General features: G+C 43.7%; 1 protein-coding gene across 2 annotated transcripts in view; it reads right to left on the reverse strand.

Annotated features, from left to right (window-relative positions):
* Positions 1–21,641, reverse strand: part of PEAR1 (platelet endothelial aggregation receptor 1) — a 376,148-nt gene that overhangs the window by 109,950 nt on the left and 244,557 nt on the right. For both annotated transcript variants that reach the window (XM_078671558.1, XM_078671559.1), the window contains exons 6-7: positions 3,457–3,703; positions 2,777–2,903 (exon numbers count right to left, since the gene is read on the reverse strand). In XM_078671558.1, coding sequence (XP_078527684.1) covers positions 2,777–2,903; positions 3,457–3,703 — 374 coding nt within the window. The remainder of the gene's footprint in view (positions 1–2,776; positions 2,904–3,456; positions 3,704–21,641) is intronic.

Consider the following 21,641-nt stretch of genomic DNA (forward strand, 5'->3'; position numbering starts at 1 on the left):
ATGCTTTCCTTGCAACACAACACTAGTAGTTAAATTATAAAAGCCAATTCATATTTTATCTGAATAGTTAAAGACAAAACATGACTCAATCATAAAACCTTAATATTTATAAGATTGTTAACATTTTACGTATCATTATTTACCATTGATGCCTATGCCCACACTAGACTATTGTCCCTATCAACAGAAGTATTTATTAGGATGGCCACAGCTAAAGAACGGGGTGGGGGCTAGTGAGTTGCGAAGTACAATCGCCTCACTCCATTAGTTACTTGGACTTCAGGAGCATCAAGGCATCGTGGTTCAGAAGAAATTACAGTTAAGCAGTGATAAAGTGTTGGGGCCAGATGTACGAAGTATTTCTGTGGTTGCAAACAGCCCGAATAGCAGAATTTGTCAATTTGAGATCTCAAATATGCTTTTTCTTATGTCTAATCCTCAAACTGTGATTCAGTAACAAGTTACAGAATCGCAATTTGGGTTTCCAACCGAATACTGATTCGGTCTTTGGAAGGGGTGTGTTTAGGGCATCACTTCCAAATATGGAATTGTGTGGAATGTATTCATTTTGTGCACAGTAGGGGGACGGGAGCACACTACCTCATATCACAGCACAGTTCGCCCTTTAGCATTGTGGCCAATGCAGAACACTGTGCAGTAGTTGATATGTAATTGGTATTTGCCTGACACACCCTATTTAGAAGTGTTCCTTGTTCTGGAATGTTTATGTGTAAAGAGCATGTTAGCTCTAGAACCTTTGCGAGTCAGTTACTATTGGAGACTCTGTGGGTAGAACGTTTTCATGCCATAGATGTAACTTCAAATAAAGAAGCTCAATTGCATTCCGTCCTTCTTCTTCACGCACTGTTTGTGCTTCCTTGAATACTAGTTGTGGTTTTTCACCAGAGTTGGTGCAGATAGTGCTGTTCATCTCTAGACACGTGTTTCTGGATTCTAACCTTCATCAGTAGAGATCAGAAAAACAAATTACATCAGGGGTTGCTGAGAACGCTGCCACAGTCCTTTCAGGTCTCAGTACCTCTCACTGGCACACTGATGCATCTCCAAAAGCTCAATAAGCACTAATATTGTACTGTATTTTCCATAATACTAAGGGGCGAACTGTGCTGTGATGTGAGGCAGTGTGCTGCCATCCCCTGCTGTTAAGAAGGCTCCCTTAAGCCAGCCAGCTGACGAGCTTTTGGAGATGCACCTGTGCAAAGGCAGAGGCAAAAAAAAATTTAAAAATAATTAGAACATTGGAATGTGGAGCACTCCATTGCAGACAATGGAGTTTCCGTGTTTCTACGGGCCAGTAAAGGCCTGCAGAGCAACATTCCAATGTTGTTTAAACAAATGCCTCTCGGAGCCCGAGGGGATTTCAGTCCCCTCAGGCTCCGAGAAGCCTTTGCTTAATTTGTTAGAACATTCTGCCCTCTAGTGGCAGAATGTTCTAATAGCCTTATAGCCCTTCATAGCTAGGTTATACCGGCTATTTAAATCCCGCACCCTTGTTAAAGGCCCAACGCTGGAGCGGGCCTTTAATAGCCGGTATAGCCCGCTACAGCGGGCTATAAGGCTATAATAAATAATTACAACATCTTATTTATAAATGTGTTTGCTTTTTATTTCATTGTTGTTAAATAATGCTGAAGAGCACTTAGAAGCTAATGGGTAATGTCCAAGTCCCAGGCTGTCGAATGTGAACAGTACTGCAAGACACTGTTTAGCTCTGTTTTTGGCATTGAGTTTCACACTTCTAAAGCCAGGGGTCATAAAGAGAATGCCAGGATTCACAAGGGGCTCGTCAAGGGTCACAGATGTGAGCCCTAGTGACACCTAAAAGGATGTCCATGCCTCCTGGTATTTAATTTGAAAACATTCTGAAATGTTCCTGGTCATGTTTTTGATTGTTGCCTCTGACAATTAGGATTATCCTTTTTATTTTAATAAAATCCTGGCCAGACAGAGGAACCTAAAGCCCCTGTTTGATCAGACAACAGGTGCAGCAAGTGCTTATGAGAGTAAAGCTCTCCTTCGCTCTTTCCCTTTTCATGTGCTACTTTACAGTGTTTCGGACCAGAGGCTGATGGGTTCCACCTCTTGTGTGTCTAGTCACCCTCTTTGCACTTAGACCTCTCTTCTGCTGAACTGAGTGCCAAAGACCATATCTTTATTGGTCGCTGATACCTGTGCGTGCAACAGATTCAGTTGAAAGGAGAAACTCATCTCATACTACATTCAGTGTTTAATTTGCAGATGGTGGGCTCCCGGACTAATTTTTTGGGTAGTGGGACTTATTTTTGATCATCAGACTTTGACCCAGAGCAAGATAGCGGAAGTCAGAAAAGGGAGAAAGAAGGAAAACAGTGACAAAGGGAAAAACCTGGGTTTTAAAAGAGTCTTCAGGAGTGAGATACAGAGAGTGAGGTGTGGGATGGTGGAAGAAAGAGGCACAAGGGGGCATTAAAACTAGGCTTCGTTTGTATTCTTCATTGCCGTTATTTGGCAGTACAGGCGGAGGTCTTCTTAAGCAAACTGCAAGTCTATAACTTATGTTTTTACAAATTAAGTACTAATTTGATGTCTTTTCCCTTTGAGTGGATTTAAGGTTGTGCCTGGTTCGGACACGTCTAGCATACAACATTCCTTCCAGTATCTCAGCATTAATGCCTCCCTCACACTATGATCTTACATACTCTCACTAAGGTGAAAGCCTCTGGTAGATTCTAGGCATCCCAAAACATGTCCACTGGACCCCTGAACTCTCCCATACCATCCATCCAGGTGGGCAGAGGCAGTGCCCAGTCTCGCTTGTGCAGATGCCCCCGCGCTGACAGGGACAGCTCTCGGGGCAGCGGACACCAGACCCATCCTCCTTTATCGTGCAGCGCATCTCACAACTGGAAGAGAGAAAAGAAGAGGTATCCACACACAACCAGTTCTCCAATGAACATTGTCTTTTTGAGGTGCTAATTATTTTTTTATCCGCTTGTTTTATTTTTCTCAAGATTGTTCAGCACAATTAGGATCCCAACAGCTATTTAGTTCAGTAATCTGTCTTCTAGCCTTGATAGGTAAATGAAGACTAAACTTCAATGATAGAACACGGCTTATTTAAATATTTCAATTCTTATACAACTTTCCAATAGAGTCATGACTCTGGGATCTCAGCATGTAGATTAATTAAAGTGAATTAGTAGTGACATCAGAATCGGGAAATTTAGCGTGTGGTTAGAAGCCTGGAAAGTGCTATGAGAACTTATGTTGAAGATCTGAGTATGAGAAAAGAACTCAACAAAATTTAATTTTTCATGTAGAGATAAGCTATCATTAGAATATTTTATTTACAGTGTTGATAAATATTGGGGTGTCAATATTAGCTAATACTGTGGACCATTGGTGGTGCACTGTTGAAGGTCCACATGACCCACATAATAGCCGCAACATACTCACTATGCCCCGGTGTATCCCTCCTGGCAGTGGCACGCTCCATCACTAGGGTCGCAGGTGGCTCCATTCTCGCATGCACAGTCCTCCTGGCAGTTGTCTCCGTAGGACCCAGGGTCACACGGCTTCTCACACAAAAGGTCCTTGAAGCCGGGCGGACACATGCAAGCCCCAGTGACGGGGTCACAGGTGCCCTCGTTCTTGCAATTGCAGGTGTTGTTGCAGTCGTGGCCCCATGTGTGGCCTTTACATGCTACAAGATAAACATTATTGTTTGGTTGGTGGCTAATAAACTGGACTTCCCCCGTTAACGCACAGAGTAGTTCCCCACTGCAATTTGGTAGTTAACCCCTTTGCTGCGGGGGTAATTCCCCCACGGTGCGGGGAGAGAGGGGGGGTGAGCACGGCGCCGCAGTACTTGTGACGAGACCAGCTCGTCATGAGTCACAGTGGAGCTGTGCCCTGATGAGCTGGTCTCGTCACGACTCCGCCCACTGATTAATTCGCCAACACAGGCGGGGAATCAATTGCGCGTGGGCGAAGCGCAGGCGTTATGATGAGACCAGCTCGTCATGAGCACAGCTGCACTGTGACTCATGACGAGCTGGTCTCGTCATGAGCACCGAAGGTGTTGGGAAAGACACCACAATAATAGGGAGAGCAGAGGATCTGGCTTGGCCCTAAGAGCCATAAAACAAATCAAAGATGGCCTGGTACCAGCTCTCTCTTCTAAAGAAAGTGAATGTCGGTTTTTCCAGCAAGCATCCTCAGAACTGCTGTTAAAGCACTTGTATACTTGTATCTGGATGTGGTAATGCCCTGCTTCATGGCCTCCCAGACTTCTCCCTGGCACACCTTAAGGGCATCCTACATGCCGCAGCACGTCTCATTCAGGGCCTGAAGAAACATGATCACATCACCCACATCCCGACGGCATTCCACTACCTCCTCTTGCAGGCCCACACCATCTAAAGAAATAGCTGTATCATTTACAAAGCCATCGCGGCCAGCACCATCCCTTACCCTGAAGATGAGCTTGCAGAGAAGCTCACCTTCTCTGCTGGTGAGCGCACTCGCAGGCAGGACAAAATCAGACTGCAGACTAAGAAAAAACAAGGCAGCAGGCCTTTTCTAGCTATGCACCCAAGATCTGGGACAACTCCCCATATCCAGCATGACTGCCTTAATGCTGCTCTGATTTAAGAAAGGGTTGATAACACATCTTTTTAAAGAACACAATGCAGTAAAAATAGGCATACTAGCTCCCTCTGCTATCAGCAGATGACTTTATGCTTTGTTTTGACCCTGTACAGCACGCCGCTGCCTTTGGGTTTTGTTCGTGTAATATACATACATACATAACACAAGGCGAGCCATTAGGATATTTAGCATGTAAATCATGCAACAAATGGCATGTTAAAATATGATAAAGACTATTCAAAAATTCAAAAAAGTGTATTTCTTTAACATCTGGACACAATTCACTTTAGTACATAAGAGCGTTTCATTACATTAAGGGGTATTTATTAGAAGTATAGTTTCTAAATATGAACTTAGAAATATTCATACCCCTATCTCCATCGCTCTCACGACAATGGCATTAGTGAACCAAGAGGAGAGTTAGTTGTCATGTGTACCTTAAAATGTGGTACAGGTTGTTAATGGAGATGGAGCTTCATATAGTCTATTAACCTAACACAAGAGAGGTTTTTGCACAGTGTGTATCTTGAACTGATGAATTTGAAGGTGCCCTCAAATGCAATTTTAAAGTAAAAAGAGGAAGAGTGAACTAAGCTAATTGCTTCAGATTACACGAATCGATCAAACGGGGATGCCACCGGGATTGATCCCTTGTTTCCAACTTTCACATTGTGCAATTCTGCCCCATGAAGGTTCTCTCTTTCTCTCTTACAAGTGGCTAATAGGTTTAATAGGTCTGTACATAGATATGCCTACCAAAAGCACACAGGTCTTTCTACCCACCTGAGGCAGATATAACATCTTTTCAAAGGACTCCCACCCACATAAACCCTTAGCATGCTTCAGCATCAGGTCCTCACCCAGTAAGTCTAGTACCTGTAAGGATCCCTGACTATTGACATCAAAGTTCTCCCTCCAAAAGTAAGCTTGAGTGAGCCAGAGGTATTTGTCTTTCCCGTGCGAGGACTCGATGATGAGGCATGCCACAGGATTTATGTGGGTGAGACTCCTTTGAGAAGATATTAGATCTTGCCACATATAATGCCACAGGATTTATGTGGGTGAGAGTCCTTTGAGAAGATATTAGATCTTGCCACATATAATGCCACAGGATTTATGTGGGTGAGAGTCCTTTGAGAAGATATTATATCTTGCCACATATAATGCCACATGATTTATGTGAGAGTTCTTTGAGAAGATATTATATCTTGCCACATATAATACCACAGGAGTTATGTGGGCGAGAGTCCTATGAGAAGATATTATATCTTGCCACATATAATGCCACATGATTTATGTGATTGAGAGTCCTTTGAGAAGATATCCTATCTGTCTCAGAAGGTGACTATTAAGGAGCTGTGGGTTTTTATGATTAGTATCCAGCCTCTTGGTTCACCATGATTTTGTTGACTTCAGGAAGGTGGGCTAGCCAATTCTTCCTCCCCAGTCTCTGATTTGGTGCACAAAAGTGTGCCAGGAGGTTCTGTGTCAAGTTGACAATTATGCGATCGGCGTGTTTGAAAAACGTATTGTTGAAGAGGGATCACTGACAGAATAAAGAATGCCAAAATATCAAATTCCTATCTACAAACAGGTAAGTACAAAAATATCGAATCCAAAGTATTGTTGTAAATAATATAGTTTGTTAAAATATTGAATTTTTTAAATGTCTTAAAAGTAATGTAAAATAATGAAAGAATAAATATAATGAACCAAAACATACTTAAAAATACTTAAATAACCTTAAAATTAATAAATAATTAATGTAAGTTATAAAAAAATAAACATACATTTGTATTGTTTAATACATATATATACTAACTTAATATTAATAAACAATATTCAATATTTTTAGCGTAGGATAGCGGGAGGGTAACATTTACTATTCCCACTCCAGTGAGTGCAACAGTAGGGAAAGCATTGGATAGCGGGAGGGTAAAAATTACTATTCCCACTCCAGTGAGTGCAACAGTAGGGAAAGCGTAGGATAGCGGGAGGGTAAAAATTACTATTCTCTCTCCAGTGAGTGCAACAGTAGGGAAAGCGTTGGATAGCGTAGAGGTAAAAATTACTATTCCCACACCAGAGAGTGCAACCGTAAGGAAAGCGTTGGACAGGGTAGGGGTAAAAATTACTATCCCCACTCCAGTGAGTGCAGCAGTAGGGAAAGCGCTGGATAGCGTAGGGGCAAAAATTACTATTCCTACTCCAGTGAGGGCAACAGTGGGGAAAGCATTGGATAGCATAGGGGTGAAAATTACAATTCCCACTCCAGTGAGTGCAACAGTAGGGACAGTAATGATTTAATATTTAAATAAAAATAAATTAATTGTCAATACCAATAAAAAATTAATTGCAAATAATTACCAATTACAAAATATTTAATAAGTAATTAATTATAAATACCAATAAATATTATTCATTAAAAATGAATTACCTATTAGTAATTAATTAACAACCAATTAATTTTCAATACCAAAAATGTAACAAGTAATAAAACAATTACCAATTAATAATTAATTAACAATAAATTAATTATCAATACACAAAAATAATTTCAATTACTTAATTACAATTAAATTACTTCCTACCCTATTCCCCTATAACCCCACAACCAGCTACGAATAATAAATTAATACAATTAACATAATTATCAATTCATCAATTAATACAAATTAGTTACCATTTAATAAAAATTAATTACCAATGAATAATTAATTAACAATAAAATAATTATCAATACAAATAAAGTAAAATAAATATTTACTTAATTACAATTAAAATACTTCCCACCCTATTCCCCTATAAACCCACAACCCGCTACAGAACTAAAACACAACATTAAAGTAAAAATAATTAATAATTCCTAAAAATTAATATTTAATTTAGTATCATTAAATTACTTCCCACCCTATTCCCCTATAAACCCACAACCCGCTGCGGAATTAAATTACGCAAAAATTAAATAACATAAAATTCATTACTTTAAAAAAAAATTAAACATACATTACAAAAATATTATACACTTTTAACACATATACTAACATAGAAAACATTTCGAATTTAATAAGATTAAAAATGTGATATATTTTAATGCCTATATTATGTATTTCCATATTTTGAAAGTCAATATTACTAACCTGCATTTGTATAGTATGTCTATTCGATATTATGTCCATTCTATATTTTGACTTCGATATTCTGTCCATTCTTTGTATTAATTTCGATATTTTGGCTAGTTACCGTTAAAGAGACATACAACCCTCCTCTTCCTGATGGCGTGCTTCTTCATCATTCCCTAGGCATGTTTGTAGCTACAGACTGGAGTAATTGTGCTTTCACGCCCTAAGTGTGCCGGATATACCCAGACGTGGGTCGCGGACTCACTGTGTCACTGGATTCAAGCTAGCCTTGCTGATGAGGGGTGATGTCCCGAAACCGGTCCCAGGATGCTTTTGGTTCTGGTCCAGGAAGGACCTGACTTGGCAGTTTGGGCTGGACTGTTCCTGTGAGGCACACAGTCAAGACTGATTTGCATATTGCTGGGTTCAACCTGGGGTGACATGGTGAGCAAAAGAGCAATGGATTGAACCCAGATCTCTTGACTGGGGGTGAATGTTTGATTTGCTCTGCATTCCGTCCATTATCTGTGTATCTTTTGCTTTAACAGAAGCTAGGCATGCCTTTACAGACAATCACATGTCGTAAGGTTGTGCTTCTAATCTGCCTGTACGTAGCAGTAGTTGATAAGATGTGGCTATCTGAAACAGGGGTGCTTTGGACACGCTGTATATAGCTCAGTGGGTTAAACAAACGCAGCGGAGATGTGTGTGCTGCCTGCACTTCAGAGTTTAGAATTGTGGTGGCAGTGATTCATGTTCTAATCCTCCTCAGGTTATTAAAATAAATAACATTGCATGAAATACACCTGACAGAATGATATATGCGATATGTAGTGTGGTGCAGAATTCAACGACCCCCTTAGTTAACTTTCTACTCATCCCAGCCAGCCTCACTCGCTGTGTACGTCAATCACCGAGGAGGCTGGCCAGGAGTGGTGCTCTTGAAGGCGGGTCCACTGTTTGCAAAGGGCAACAGTGAGGCGGCTCGCTCGTGACATGACCTATTGCTCCTGAATTATAAATAAATTACTTTATGTGTCCACGAAGCAGTTTAGATGACACTTTTTAAGACTAGTCCTGGATTGGGACATACCCCCTGTGACATGAGGTGCTCAGGTGACCTCAACTATAGGCTGCTCAGGTGAATCCATCTCTTTAGCACTCTTTCCCTCTGCCCAGGGCCTAAAGACCTGATAAACTGGCGCAGTTACACGTGGCCACTCACCAGCAATGACGCTCTGGTTTGTTATGCTGCGACATCGGTCTGGCTAAAACTGTTGCTCTCAGGGGAGCCTGCAGCGCGTGGGAACGCAGGCCCTCAGGGCCACCCATCCAATCAGAGACGAGGGCAGGAAGTGCGTGATTCCCATCGCTGGTACCTTAAGTCACAGCCTGGCCCTGGCCATATATGGGTTACGGGGTCTGCCTGGGACGCCATGAGCCGATGCAATACATGTTGTGAATTCTTTCTAGGCATCTCTTGATAGGGTGACATGGGGCTGGCCTGCCAGGGCGCCTGTTCTGCAGGTCATGATAATAATACGCGTAATTCGCTGACAACGTTCCCACGGCCCGCAGTGCTTTTGCTTCTGTGAAAAGATGTCAACATGCCTCGAGAGCTGTCCTCGCTATGTGAGTCACACGTCTCCTCCAAGCTACTCTCTCGCACTTTCACTCTCTGGGCCATATTATCAAGGAAGCTGCGGTAGTTTATCGCCGCTTTATCGGCAGTTTCTTGCCGGTAAAGCGGCGATAAACTACCGCAGCTTCCTTGATAATATGGCCCTCTCTTCGTTGTCTTCGTCTGCGCTGTTTATTTATCTATCTCCATTTCTGTACCACACCCACACTAAAGTATGAGTCTCTAGGCGCTAAAAGGAGTGAGCAAGCCACTAAGGGGCAGATCATCAAGCCGAATACCGCCGCTTTAGTGTGCCTTTTCGGCCGAAAAGCGGCGATTTTGTTAACGCTCAAGCATCAATGACATGCTAACGCGTGTTTCCTTGAGTAAGAAGCCCTTTCAACGCCACTTTGCATGTCAGCCATGAACATCGCTAATGACATGCAAAGTAGGCGTTCCCTTACATTTCTCCGAGGAAAACGGCGGGGACACAGCAGCGCAATATTATCAAGCCACGAGGAAACCCACGATAAAATAAAATAAACTGCGCTAACCGCGATTATCACGGATTTGCTATGCCTGCTTTATAACCGACTTAGCCATACTTATTATGGCAGGTGGATTGTGTGACTGAAGTCTTAGGGGCATATCTTCTAGGAAAGGTGATAAATATCGCATTTCCCGCTTTCCGCGATTCTGTTTCACGCCGCAATTGCAGGATTTAATCGCAGTGGAGATATGCCTTGGTAATAGCGCGATATCTCGGCGAATAAATCCAGCAATCCGTTAAACAGAATCGCGGAAAGCGGGAAATGCGATATTTATCGCGTTTCCTAGATGGTATACCCCCATGAGATACTAGTTAAAACCAGAGCTAACCAGCCAGGTCTTGCTTCAGTTCCTGAGTCTCAGGAGGCTGGGGGGCTATTACCAACAACTAGCGATAATTATCGCTATGTTGGTTTAGCGGCGATATTTTTATCGCCGAGCTGCGGCGTTTTTTTATCGCTTAGGAACCTTGCTATTATCAAGGTTTATCTCCTAAGCGATAAAAATTGGCCGAAATGCATGAATATCGCTGAAAAGTCAGGGATATTCATGCATTACCGAGCTAATGCTCTTAGCCATGTTATCCACCTACCATTGGATAACATGGCTAAGAACTGCTCAGGGGCAGGTGTTAGCTTTTGGAGATATTCGCGCTTAGCGCAAATATCTCCAAAAGTTGGTAATAGGAGATAGCGATGTTAGCAACTGTTTCCAGTCGCTAACATCTTGACACGCCCACTTTGCATGTCATTAGTGATAAATATCACTGACATGCAAAGCGGGGCCCAAGATGGTCGCTATCTCCTACTAGCTGTCGCTAACTGGTGTTAGCGACAGCTAGGTAATAGGGAGATAATTTTATCTCCGCTTTCTTGGCTTTTAAAGCCAAAAAAAGCGGAGATAAACCCACTTGATAATATGCCCCTGTGTTCTGAGGGGAAAGACGTCTGGAGCATGTTCCAGAGTTTGGGGCTGGATATGGAGGAAGCTTTGCCTCCCCATTTTTTCATACCTGTGCGTAGCCACTTCAAATTGGGGCTTGTTCATAGATCCCAGAGGGCAGGCTGGGTGCACTTGTGCAATGTCTTGGCTACACAATCGAGTATCTTGCATAGTAGCATTCGTGAAGTATGCAAGCTGATTTAAACTGGATGCACTAGGCAATTGTGGCCTAGCGAATCAGCTGTCAGTAAGGGGGACAGTTTCAGGCGTTTTTCAGGTTAATAATAGTCTTTTGAATGAGTTGAAGAAAAATAATGTTTATTTTTCTGAATCCAAGATCATCTGAATTACCATAACCAAGCTTAGCTTAATGAATGCATGGGCGATCCTTATTTTATAAGTGAAGGAGAGACATGGTAAGATTTGTTTTCGCATTCTCAGTTGATGTAAGCAAGATGAAGACACTACAGTGGTTTGAGTGTCCATGTGAATATGGGAGTCCAAAATATTACCTACATTTACACTGGTGTAGTAGAGGCAGGGTTCTTGCCCATAGAACCAGGTCCCAGTGATTCATACATTGCATTTGTATATTCTATTGAAGACTGGGACAACTTCTGTTTTCAACAGATTAGGTTTTAGCTTTTTTATTTGTCATCCAGTCTAAGGTCTATCTTTTTCAACATTCGATTTTTTCATTGGCTAGAAAGCAACTTCTTTAAAACTTGCTTTGAGAGAATAGGGAGGGAGTCTGTACGAAGCGGTTTCGCTGCCCGCAAAACACTGCGCTGCCTCTATGAATTTGGTCTGGGGTGGGACTTTTTCCACCCAGCTTTCTTTTCACCTAGGAGGTGCGGACCTTACATGGACTTTGTACAACACGCTATAAAGACGCCACCAGCTTTCCTCAGTGTGGGACGCACGTGAGATGTGTTCAGGCCTGTGCCGGAATAAAGACTAGGCCAAGAGCGGGCTCGTCTGCGCTCATCCATGGCTGGATTAGGCTGGGCGCCACCCTTTTTGTTGCCTGTTAGCAACAGTTCTTATAGAGACCAGTGCAGGTGAGCGTCTTTTCCATTTAAGTCATGGGTAACCTTAAAACTGTTGGGGCAGTTACTACTCTGCGTACAACGATGACCATAGATAGTATTCTTGAGAGGACCATGGGGATAATCTTTAATGAGACCATGCTTACTGAAGGGAGATTATCCCTGGAGCATTGCTCACTGTTGGATGAAACAAGAGACTGCCTTAATTTGAATTGTAGCACTCCAGGGACACCAGAATTGGGGGCCGTGCCCCAAATGAACTCTCCAGTGAGTGACTGTGACATGTTGGCTGGTAATGTGGAAACTGGCCGAGAGCTGCTGAGCCCCCGCATTACTCAGTTATATCAAGGCCCAGCCGCTAAGAGGAAAAGACCCGCGGGAAAGAACCTGGCGGTTAAACTTTCAAGCAACAAGGCCAGCTTTCACCCTGGATCCAATCACAATCTCAGCTAGCTCAGATGCGTGAAGCTATGACCGCAGATTCTCCAGGCCCTGTAGACCTTTGCAAAATGTTTTGCACTGTCTTAAAGGAGAAACTGGAACCTATCTTAGATCGACTTGATAGCATTGAGAGTCACATTATAGATTTATTCAAACAGCAAACTTTTAATATTAGCAGGGGCAGCTGGCCAGAACCCCCCCCCCCGCCCCCCTCCTTAGACATGATCAACCAAAAAGACAGGAGTAGCTTCACAATAAAACTGTTCACTGGCTTGGCAAACATAAATGTTTCAATGCAAGGGGACTAAATAAGATCATAATGGTGCAGAGGGTTGGATGGGTGGGATGGTCAAGCATTGTAAGTTCACAATAGGTCTTTCGTATCCAAACAGCTTGTGCTGTCTGGTAGGTGAGACCTAAAAAGTGTTTCAGCTCTCTTAAAGTGGGGGATGTGAAAATTTGATATGTTTAATCTATTTTTATAAATTACAGCAACATCCCTTCCTTTTCTTTCCAGCTGGTCTGGTCTCAGTGTTTTGTAATCAAGAAGGCCTACAAACCTAGGTCCACAGACTGGTACTAGCCAGGTCTTGGTAAGAAATAGTAAATTCAGTTTATTGTTAGTTACGGCGGCATTTACATTGTGTCTATTCTCAATAGTAAATCTAACATCGCAGAGGCTGGGACTCCAATATGTGTGCAGTTCATTGGGCGACAAGTGCAAATTAAGAACACAGCATGATACGTCTATTTAATTTAGTGGTTGTTACATTAAGTTTTAATTTTTTCTAAGTGAATGTTTGGTTATGTCGCTGCTAGGTGTGGATGGGTGCAGACTGGCTTTCTATGGTTCACCGTTGGCATGGCTGGGTTGCGCCTGCTGTATGTCTGCAAATTTTGAAGTATTAGGAGTGTCTGAAACACCACTCCCATTTAGCCCTACAATCATCTTTTTTCATGTAGCGAGAAGTCTGGGATTATACTTCACTGACCCATAAAGACCTAAAAAACAGAATGAAGTCATAAATACATAAACGGGGTGGAGACAGAAATCACATTAGAACAGACTTGAATGATATAGGAGATATGGGACACCATTATTACTTTAAATTACCTTTACTTTTCTGCTATCTTTTTAACCAATGCTATTACTGTGTATGCTTTGTCTAAGACATGCAGTTACTTTCACTTCAAAGGTAAGTAAAGGAGTGATTTAGCATTAACCACAATATTACTTTAAATTAGGGTTAGAATTGTCTAACTTCCTTAAGTCTAATACATGTATTTAATGTAACATATCAATAACTAATATTTTATTGTATTATTTTTGTTTAATTTAAATTTATTTCCCTTAATTACTATTCTTTTAATTCAGGTTTCAGGTTTTAAAGTCTTTATTGCGATTTTTACATCATAAAAGACAACTATAGCAAAAGAGGATAAAACATACATAGAATAATAAATTAAGACCATCATAATTACATAGAACATTTCATCGTTAAAAAGAGAATTAAACAGTATAATAAAGACCTCATATATAAAAACCCATTTAGTAATTAGGAATCATGATGCCTGCAAATGTCTGGCTCTGATAACCCATGCCCACCCGAGGAATTTGGCGACACCTACGACCACCGCCTCAGAGGTGATGGTACGTAGCGCCCACAATGCCTCAGCACTCCCTCGGACCTTAAGATGGCAGCAAATGGGCCTAATCCATTTATTTCTTGGTGCGAGATAGGCAGGGCATGCAAATAAAAAGTGACCAGCACTCTCCTTATGGACAATACACCAAGGGCAAGAATCAGTTAAAAGAGCGGACCACTTCTTAGTAAAAGACCTTAAAGGCAGGGACCCGACTCGGAACTGATGGTACAGTTTTTTATCTAATGTCTTGATTATAACGTCCCAATAATTCTCAAAAAAGGGATCCAATTTGTGGGACAGAAATCTACCTGTTAAGCTAGTAGCATCTGAACTATTAACGGACTCTTGTCGAACAAAAGCCCAATATAATGCTTTGAAATCTTGCTTGGAAGGAAAGGTAGTGGACCCCGGAGAAACCCACAGCTGGTTACAACCCATGTCTTCCAAGATTAGTTTAACTTCGCGCAGCCAGGGTATACTACTGGACCCCCAAACTGATCTTACCTCCTCTAATTCCCTGGCAAAGAGGCTTAAATCTGGGGACGTCCAAATGCGTCTCCACAGTGCTACTAGCCGATAGCGAGCCATCTCATTAATTGGTTTGCAACCCAAGTCCAAACAGAGTGGTTTAGTCGGAGAGGATTGGGGAAGTCCTACCAGTTTTCGCAAAAATTTGTTTTGAACTTTTACCAGAGTTTATAGGTCCATATACCCCCAAAGATCTGCCCCATACAAAATTGCAGAGCTGACCTTGGTATCATAAATCCTAAGAGCGGGTTTAACTCGTTTGGTTAAAGACCTTTTTTGCTCCTGCAGAAGACAACCAGTAAGGCGTGCAAATCTTAGGTGAAGTGTGTCAACCTGTGGTTTCCAGCTAAGGCGGTAATCCAAGGTTACGCCTAGATAGGTCATGATCTCTACTTGTTCAAGACTTACTCCATTCATGCTCACTGAACTTTTAATGGGACGACTTTTAGTTAATACCATAAATTTGGTCTTGCTCACATTAATTTTCATATCATTAACCTTGCAAAACTCCTCAAATCTATTTAGTGCAATTTGCAGGCCACCACGGGTCTTTGAGAGGAGCAGAGTGTCATCGGCAAAGATGAGCATGGGGAACTTTGGGGCATATTATCAAGGGGGTTTATCTCCGCTTTTTTGGCTTTAAAAGCCAAGAAAGCGGAGATAAAATTATCTCCCTATTACCTAGCTGTCGCTAACACCAGTTAGTGACAGCTAGTAGGAGATAGCGACCATCTTGGGCCCCACTTTGCATGTCAGTGATATTTATCACTAATGACATCCAAAGTGGGCGTGCCAAGATGTTAGCGACTGGAAACAGTCGCTAACATCGCTATCTCCTATTACCAACTTTTGGAGATATTCGCGCTAAGCGCGAATATCTCCAAAAACTAACACCTGCCCTGAGCAGTTCTTAGCGATGTTATCCAATGGGAGGTGGATAACATGGCTTAGAGCATTAGCTCGGTAATGCATGAATATCGCTGACTTTTCAGCGATATTCATGCATTGCGGCCGTTTTTTATCGCATTTGCGATAAACCTTGATAATAGCAAGGTTTATCTGCGATAATTTCTGACGATGCTTACCGTTAAAAAATTCGTTGCTAAGCATCGTTAGCGATAAATATCGCTTAACGTTGGTAATATGCCCCTTAGTCCCACCCAACGAAGGAGCATCAGTGGGGGTGTCAGCAAAGAACTTCACCACCTGGTCGATAAACAGCAAAAAGAGTGTGGGTGCCAATACGCAACCCTGACGGACGCCTCGGGTTACAGGGAAGCAATCCGTCACCTGCCCTTGGCCTCCCCACCTCACCCTAGCAAAGTTGCCCTCGTGTAGTCTTACTACCAGGTCAAGCAATTCCAGCCGCAGTCCCAGGTTTTTCAGGACAGCCCATAGTTTAACCCTTGGCACGGGATCAAAGGCCGACTTTAGATCTATAAAAGCGGCATAGATGCATCCGCCGCCCAACAGCACCACCTTCCAGTATATCAGAGTAAATCTGAAGACCTGGTCGATGGTGCTGGTGCCTGATCTAAAGCCTGCCTGTAAGGGAGAAAGAATACTTTCCAACTCCATCCAACCCTGGACTCTGGCAAGGACCATCCTGGCAATAATTTTTTGAAGAGAATCGATTAAGCTTATGGGGCGATAATTACCCGGGACCGAACGGTCCCCTTTTTTAAAAATGGGAAGAATTTCCGCCCCCTTCCAGGAGACTGGAATCCGTGCCCCCTTTGCAATGGCGTTCGCTACCGAAGTTATGTAGGGAACCCAGAGTTGGAGATTAATTTTAAATAAATCAGCCGGGATGGAATCCATCCCTAGCGCTTTCCCACGCTGAACCAAACGGAGTGCAGACTCGGTTTCTAAAGACGTGAAAAATAGCTCTTGGCTATGAGTGAGGAGGGAGGTTTACCACTTAACTTGGCCAGTACGAGATTCCAAATCAGGATCCATAAACTGGCTAGAATAAAATTCGACCCATGCTTCCACAGACACATGATTAACAGGGATTTGTGAATCGGGGTTCCTACCCCACTTCACAATTTCCCAAAATTTAACCTGGTTGGAGGAGCTACAAGCCTCTAAAAGATCGGTCCAATGGCGTTCATCCCAGTCTTTTTTCGCCTCCCACTGTACTTTTTTTTACCTTAAACGTGCCTCTTTTATATCACTTGTGATCCTGGATTTAACTGCTTTAATTAAGCCGCAATGCGCGACCCTACATTTTTTGTTGTACCATTTTTCCTGACAACCCTGTGCCTTCGCCTTTCCTCGTGTTGATGGGAGGGTTAAAAGGGCCTTAAGTTTGTTAAAACACTGTTCGTGAAGGTCACAGATCTGGTCAGTGGCAGCCGCGGTGGGGGATAATTTCAAAATGTCGCTCAAAGTCGACGAGACTATCTCCGTTATATCGTCTAAAAGGGAGGGATCCTCCACAACCCTTGACCATTTAAGCCTTCTTCTATCATTAGTCAGAATGGCATCACCCGTTAGATATGCAGCAAGAGAAGACCTACCGGGGACACCAGGGAGTCTTAAACTAAGAGACAATGGGTTGTGATCGCTTTCAGGGCGAACCAAGACTTCCATGTCGTCCAGAAAAGACCAATATTCCATTTTGAACCGCATATAATCTATTCTGCTTTTGCTAACCCCATTGTCAAACGTAGGTTTGCCGGCCTTGTCAGAGGCCGTACGGCCATTAGCTGCTCGCAGACCCCAATCCAGACACAACCCTGTCCAATGTAAGGCCGCCTCTGTGCCCCTTTTAATATTATTCAAGGACAGCATTGGGATATTCCACACGATGTCATCCTCCAACCCCAGGTCCTCCCCCGCACTAAGCAAAGGTTTAAAGGTGCAGTTAAGGTCCCCTGCTAATACCAGTAACTTGTCTCTTCCAATCCCTTCAAGGTAAGAATCTAATGCATTTAATATAGCAGGACAACGCCCACCCGGGCGGCCTCGGGCATAGATGTTAATAACTACAACGTCCTGGCAATTTTCCTTACATAATTTAATTCCCAGGAGATCCGGGTTATCCACATCAATTTCCACAGGCCTATAGCTAATGGACTGTTTGACCCAGATAACTAGGCCTCCCGAAGCTCTACCTTTATGACCCTTCACTGCTTTTTTAAAAAAATTTAAAAACCCTACCCTGTGGATTGGATCAGGAGCCCAACTCTCTTGAAACAATAAAATATCAAAAGTGTCGATAAAATCTACCCAATCCTCTGAACCCATGCGCCCCTTTAACTCCGCTATATTCCATGAAACTAGTTTGAGCGGCACAGCCTGACTGGGGGATACAGTGACATTCTGAACACAGGGAGCCACTCCCGAATTCTCACACTTGTTAAATTGAGGACCCACCTCCAGATTAACATCCATGTTATATATGGGGGCTGTCCCCTTCTCTATCTCCTGGGTGCCTTCCCCCATGCCCAATGCCATATCACAGACTGCGTCAACCCCACCAACATGATTGATGGAGTCACTCCCACTGCCGACTACAGGATAAAGTCAATCGATACCCTCAAGGCCAGAAAGGGATTCGAAGCGATTAAACAATATAGGATAGTACGGGGTAGCGGGAATACTATCCGCTTGGAATCTCCTAATAGGTCTTCTTGGAATCATATGGTTAAGGGGGAACTCACATGAACGTTTGGGATAAAAATACCCAAGACCCAGTGTTTGCACATCACCCAGTCTACCAAACCTTGCTTCCCTACGTATAAAATCCACAACCCAGGGGTCCTTAAAAGATATAATGATGCAATCCCCTTCTAAGTCCTTAGAACAGTGGCCCACCCAGTCCACTCTTCTCACATTCAATATATCTGTGGAAGAGGAGGGAGGGAGGGGACGATGTTTGTTTAACCAGAATACAACTTTATTTTTGAGATTCCCATAGTATTCAGTTTGGCCCTCCCTGATGGGTGCGACACCTGTTAGGACAATCGTGTATGGGGAGGCTTCAACAGGTAAATCTGTGCGGGGGGATCCCCGTTTTTTAACCTTGAGGAGAGAATGGAAGTATTGATAGTTCTACTCCCCAATACCCCATTACTTTTTTTGGGCTGTGTAGATGTGTTAGAGTCACCCCTCACATGGACTTGGGCCAACGTAGCCACAAGGGGCTTGGGGATAATCGGCTGACACAAGGGGTTAGATTTGGAACTAGCCTTATTTGGGGCCTGTGAAGTCGTGGCCAATATGGGTATGTTATCATTATTCGCAATTCTGTTCACTACCCCAGTCCCTTCGGGTTTATTGAAAGCAGGCCTTGTGGATGCTGGCTTAGCGGATACTATAGGTGGCAACTTACCCGTAGCCACTGCTCCCTGTAGTTTAAGATTACTAGGGGTAATAGGATTCGCCAAAGCACTTTGAGAATTAACTAGTTTTTAAAAAAAAACAGTATTGGTATTAACAAGATTCTCAAGAGCATCCAATTTTGAGGTCATCAATCTAGTTCTTTCCAGAACGGGCAGTAAAAGGGTTTTAAATAAAGCTTCCATTTTACCCAGCAAACCTTCATCACTATTATAACACGTAGGACAAGGATCAGAAGACCCAAATGGGATGTAGGTAGGACGCAGGGGATCATTTAAAACCAAGGCAGGGGGTAGATTAGAAATGACTTCAGGAGTAGTGGCTGGCTGGAGTAAGCCATTTGTTTTTAGGATCTTGGTGGCGCCTCCCCTCTGGCGGCCCTTACATCTTTTCCTCTTGCGGGATAGATTTCTCATGGAGTCCTCATCAAAGGATGAGTCCGGCTGAGATTGACTAGCCAGAAGCACAATACCCTCATCCCCACTACCCTGTGAAATACCAGAGTTTATATCAAAGTTCTCCAGTCATTGCAGACCTCCACTTGGTCCAGATGTCCCCCGCAGCCCTCCTTCGCGATGCGGGACCCGCGAAGCGGGTCCGGCGAGCCGTTGGAGTCTTAGGTAAGGAAGAGCAGCCCAACAGGATCCAGGAAAGCACAGAGCACAGGGCCACACAGGGAAACTCACAAGCGAAAGACCCACCGATACAGCAGCCAGGAAAGTTTTAATGCCGGTCTATGCGCAGGGGGCGGGGCTAGCAGGGAGAGCGGGCCAGGTGTTGCGAATTGGCCAGGCAGGGACTCCTGGTAGATGGAGTCCCCGCTCCTAGGCTTGCAGCCCTGCTACAATGCCCCAAAGTTCTCCAGTCGTTGCAGACCTCCACTCGGTCCAGATGTCCCCCGCAGCCTCCTTCGCGATGCGGGACCCGCGAAGCGTGTCCGGCGAGCCGTTAGAGTCTTAGGTAAGGAAGAGCAGCCCAACAGGATCCAGGAAAGCACAGAGCACAGGGCCACACAGGGAAACTCACAAGCGAAAGATCCACCGATACAGCAGCCATAAAGTTTTAATGCCGGTCTGTGCGCAGGGGGCCGGGCTAGCAGGGAGAGCGGGCCAGGTGTTGCGAATTGGCCAGGCAGGGACTCCTGGTAGATGAAGTCCCCGCTCCTACGCTCGCAGCCCTGCTACAATGCCCCAAAGTTCTCCAGTCGTTGCAGACCTCCACTCGGTCCAGATGTCCCCCGCAGCCCTCCTTCGCGATGCGGGATCCGCGAAGCGGGTCCGGCGAGCCGTTGGAGTCTTAGGTAAGGAAGAGCACCCCAACAGAGCACAGGGCCACACAGGGAAACTCACAAGCGAAAGACCCACCGATACAGCAGCCAGGAAAGTTTTAATGCCGGTCTGTGCCCAAGGCGCGGGGCTAGCAGGGAGAGCGGGCCAGGTGTTGCGAATTGGCCAGGTAGGGACTCCTGGTAGATGGAGTCCCCACTCCTACGCTCGCAGCCCTGCTACAATGCCCCAAAGTTCTCCAGTCGTTGCAGACCTCCACTCGGTCCAGATGTCCCCCGCAGCCCTCCTTCGCGATGCGGGACCCGCGAAGCAGGTCCGGCGAGCCGTTGGAGTCTTAGGTAAGGAAGAGCAGCCCAACAGAGCACAGGGCCACACAGGGAAACTCACAAGCGAAAGACCCACCGATACAGCAGCCAGGAAAGTTTTAATGCTGGTCTGTGCCCAGGGCGCGGGGCTAGCAGGGAGAGCGGGCCAGGTGTTGCGAATTGGCCAGGTAGGGACTCCTGGTAGATGGAGTCCCCGCTCCTACGCTCGCAGCCCTGCTACAATGCCCCAAAGTTCTCCAGTCGTTGCAGACCTCCACTCGGTCCAGATGTCCCCCGCAGCCCTCCTTCGCGATGCGGGACCCGCGAAGCGGGTCCGGCGAGCCGTTGGAGTCTTAGGTAAGGAAGAGCAGCCCAACAGGATCCAGGAAAGCACAGAGCACAGGGCCACACAGGGAAACTCACAAGCGAAAGACTATTCTTTTAATTAAATATTTAACATTTTGAAGTTGGGAGGTACTATTTCATTTTAATTTACTTTCATTTAGTTTCACATTATTACTAATTTAATTATGGATTTAGCATTTATTAGGGTTGGGTAAAGGAGTCATGCATGTAATTTAACTTGAATTATTTTAAATGAAATATATTCATGTTGATGACATTATTAGGATTACATTTGTTAGGGTATACAACCCGTTTACTTAATATAACTAAATTTTTTTAATACATTTACAATTAAGGGTTTACTATTTGATAGAAATAGGTTAGGCATAGGTTTCTTTTTAATTATATTTAAATGTGAATGTATTTATTTAATAAAAAGTATAATTATCTTGGTATGCGTATTGTTTAACTTAGTTGCTCTTCATGTTATTTGTTTAATGGTAATATAATTAAACCTGTAACATTTGTTTGGATCATCGTTAGGTTTAGGGATAGTGTAGATGTGTGCACTGTGGGCTACAGAATATTAACATTTTAGGGAGGCATGTAAAGAGTTGCATTCATGATAGGTTGAAGTAATGGGATTGAAACAATGGTCCCCATAACATTAGGGTTATGCGTGAAGGAACAGTAGGTTAAATTGGAGGCATGGAAGAAAGGACAAGTAATGGACCATTGAGAGGGATTGCCCACTGTAAGAGACTATTGATATTTCAATGTCATTTCACTCTTCCAGGATGAAAGTCAGA

The sequence above is a fragment of the Lissotriton helveticus genome, chromosome 12 (genome assembly GCF_964261635.1).
Source record: "Lissotriton helveticus chromosome 12, aLisHel1.1, whole genome shotgun sequence".
Taxonomy (NCBI): Eukaryota; Metazoa; Chordata; class Amphibia; order Caudata; family Salamandridae; genus Lissotriton; species Lissotriton helveticus.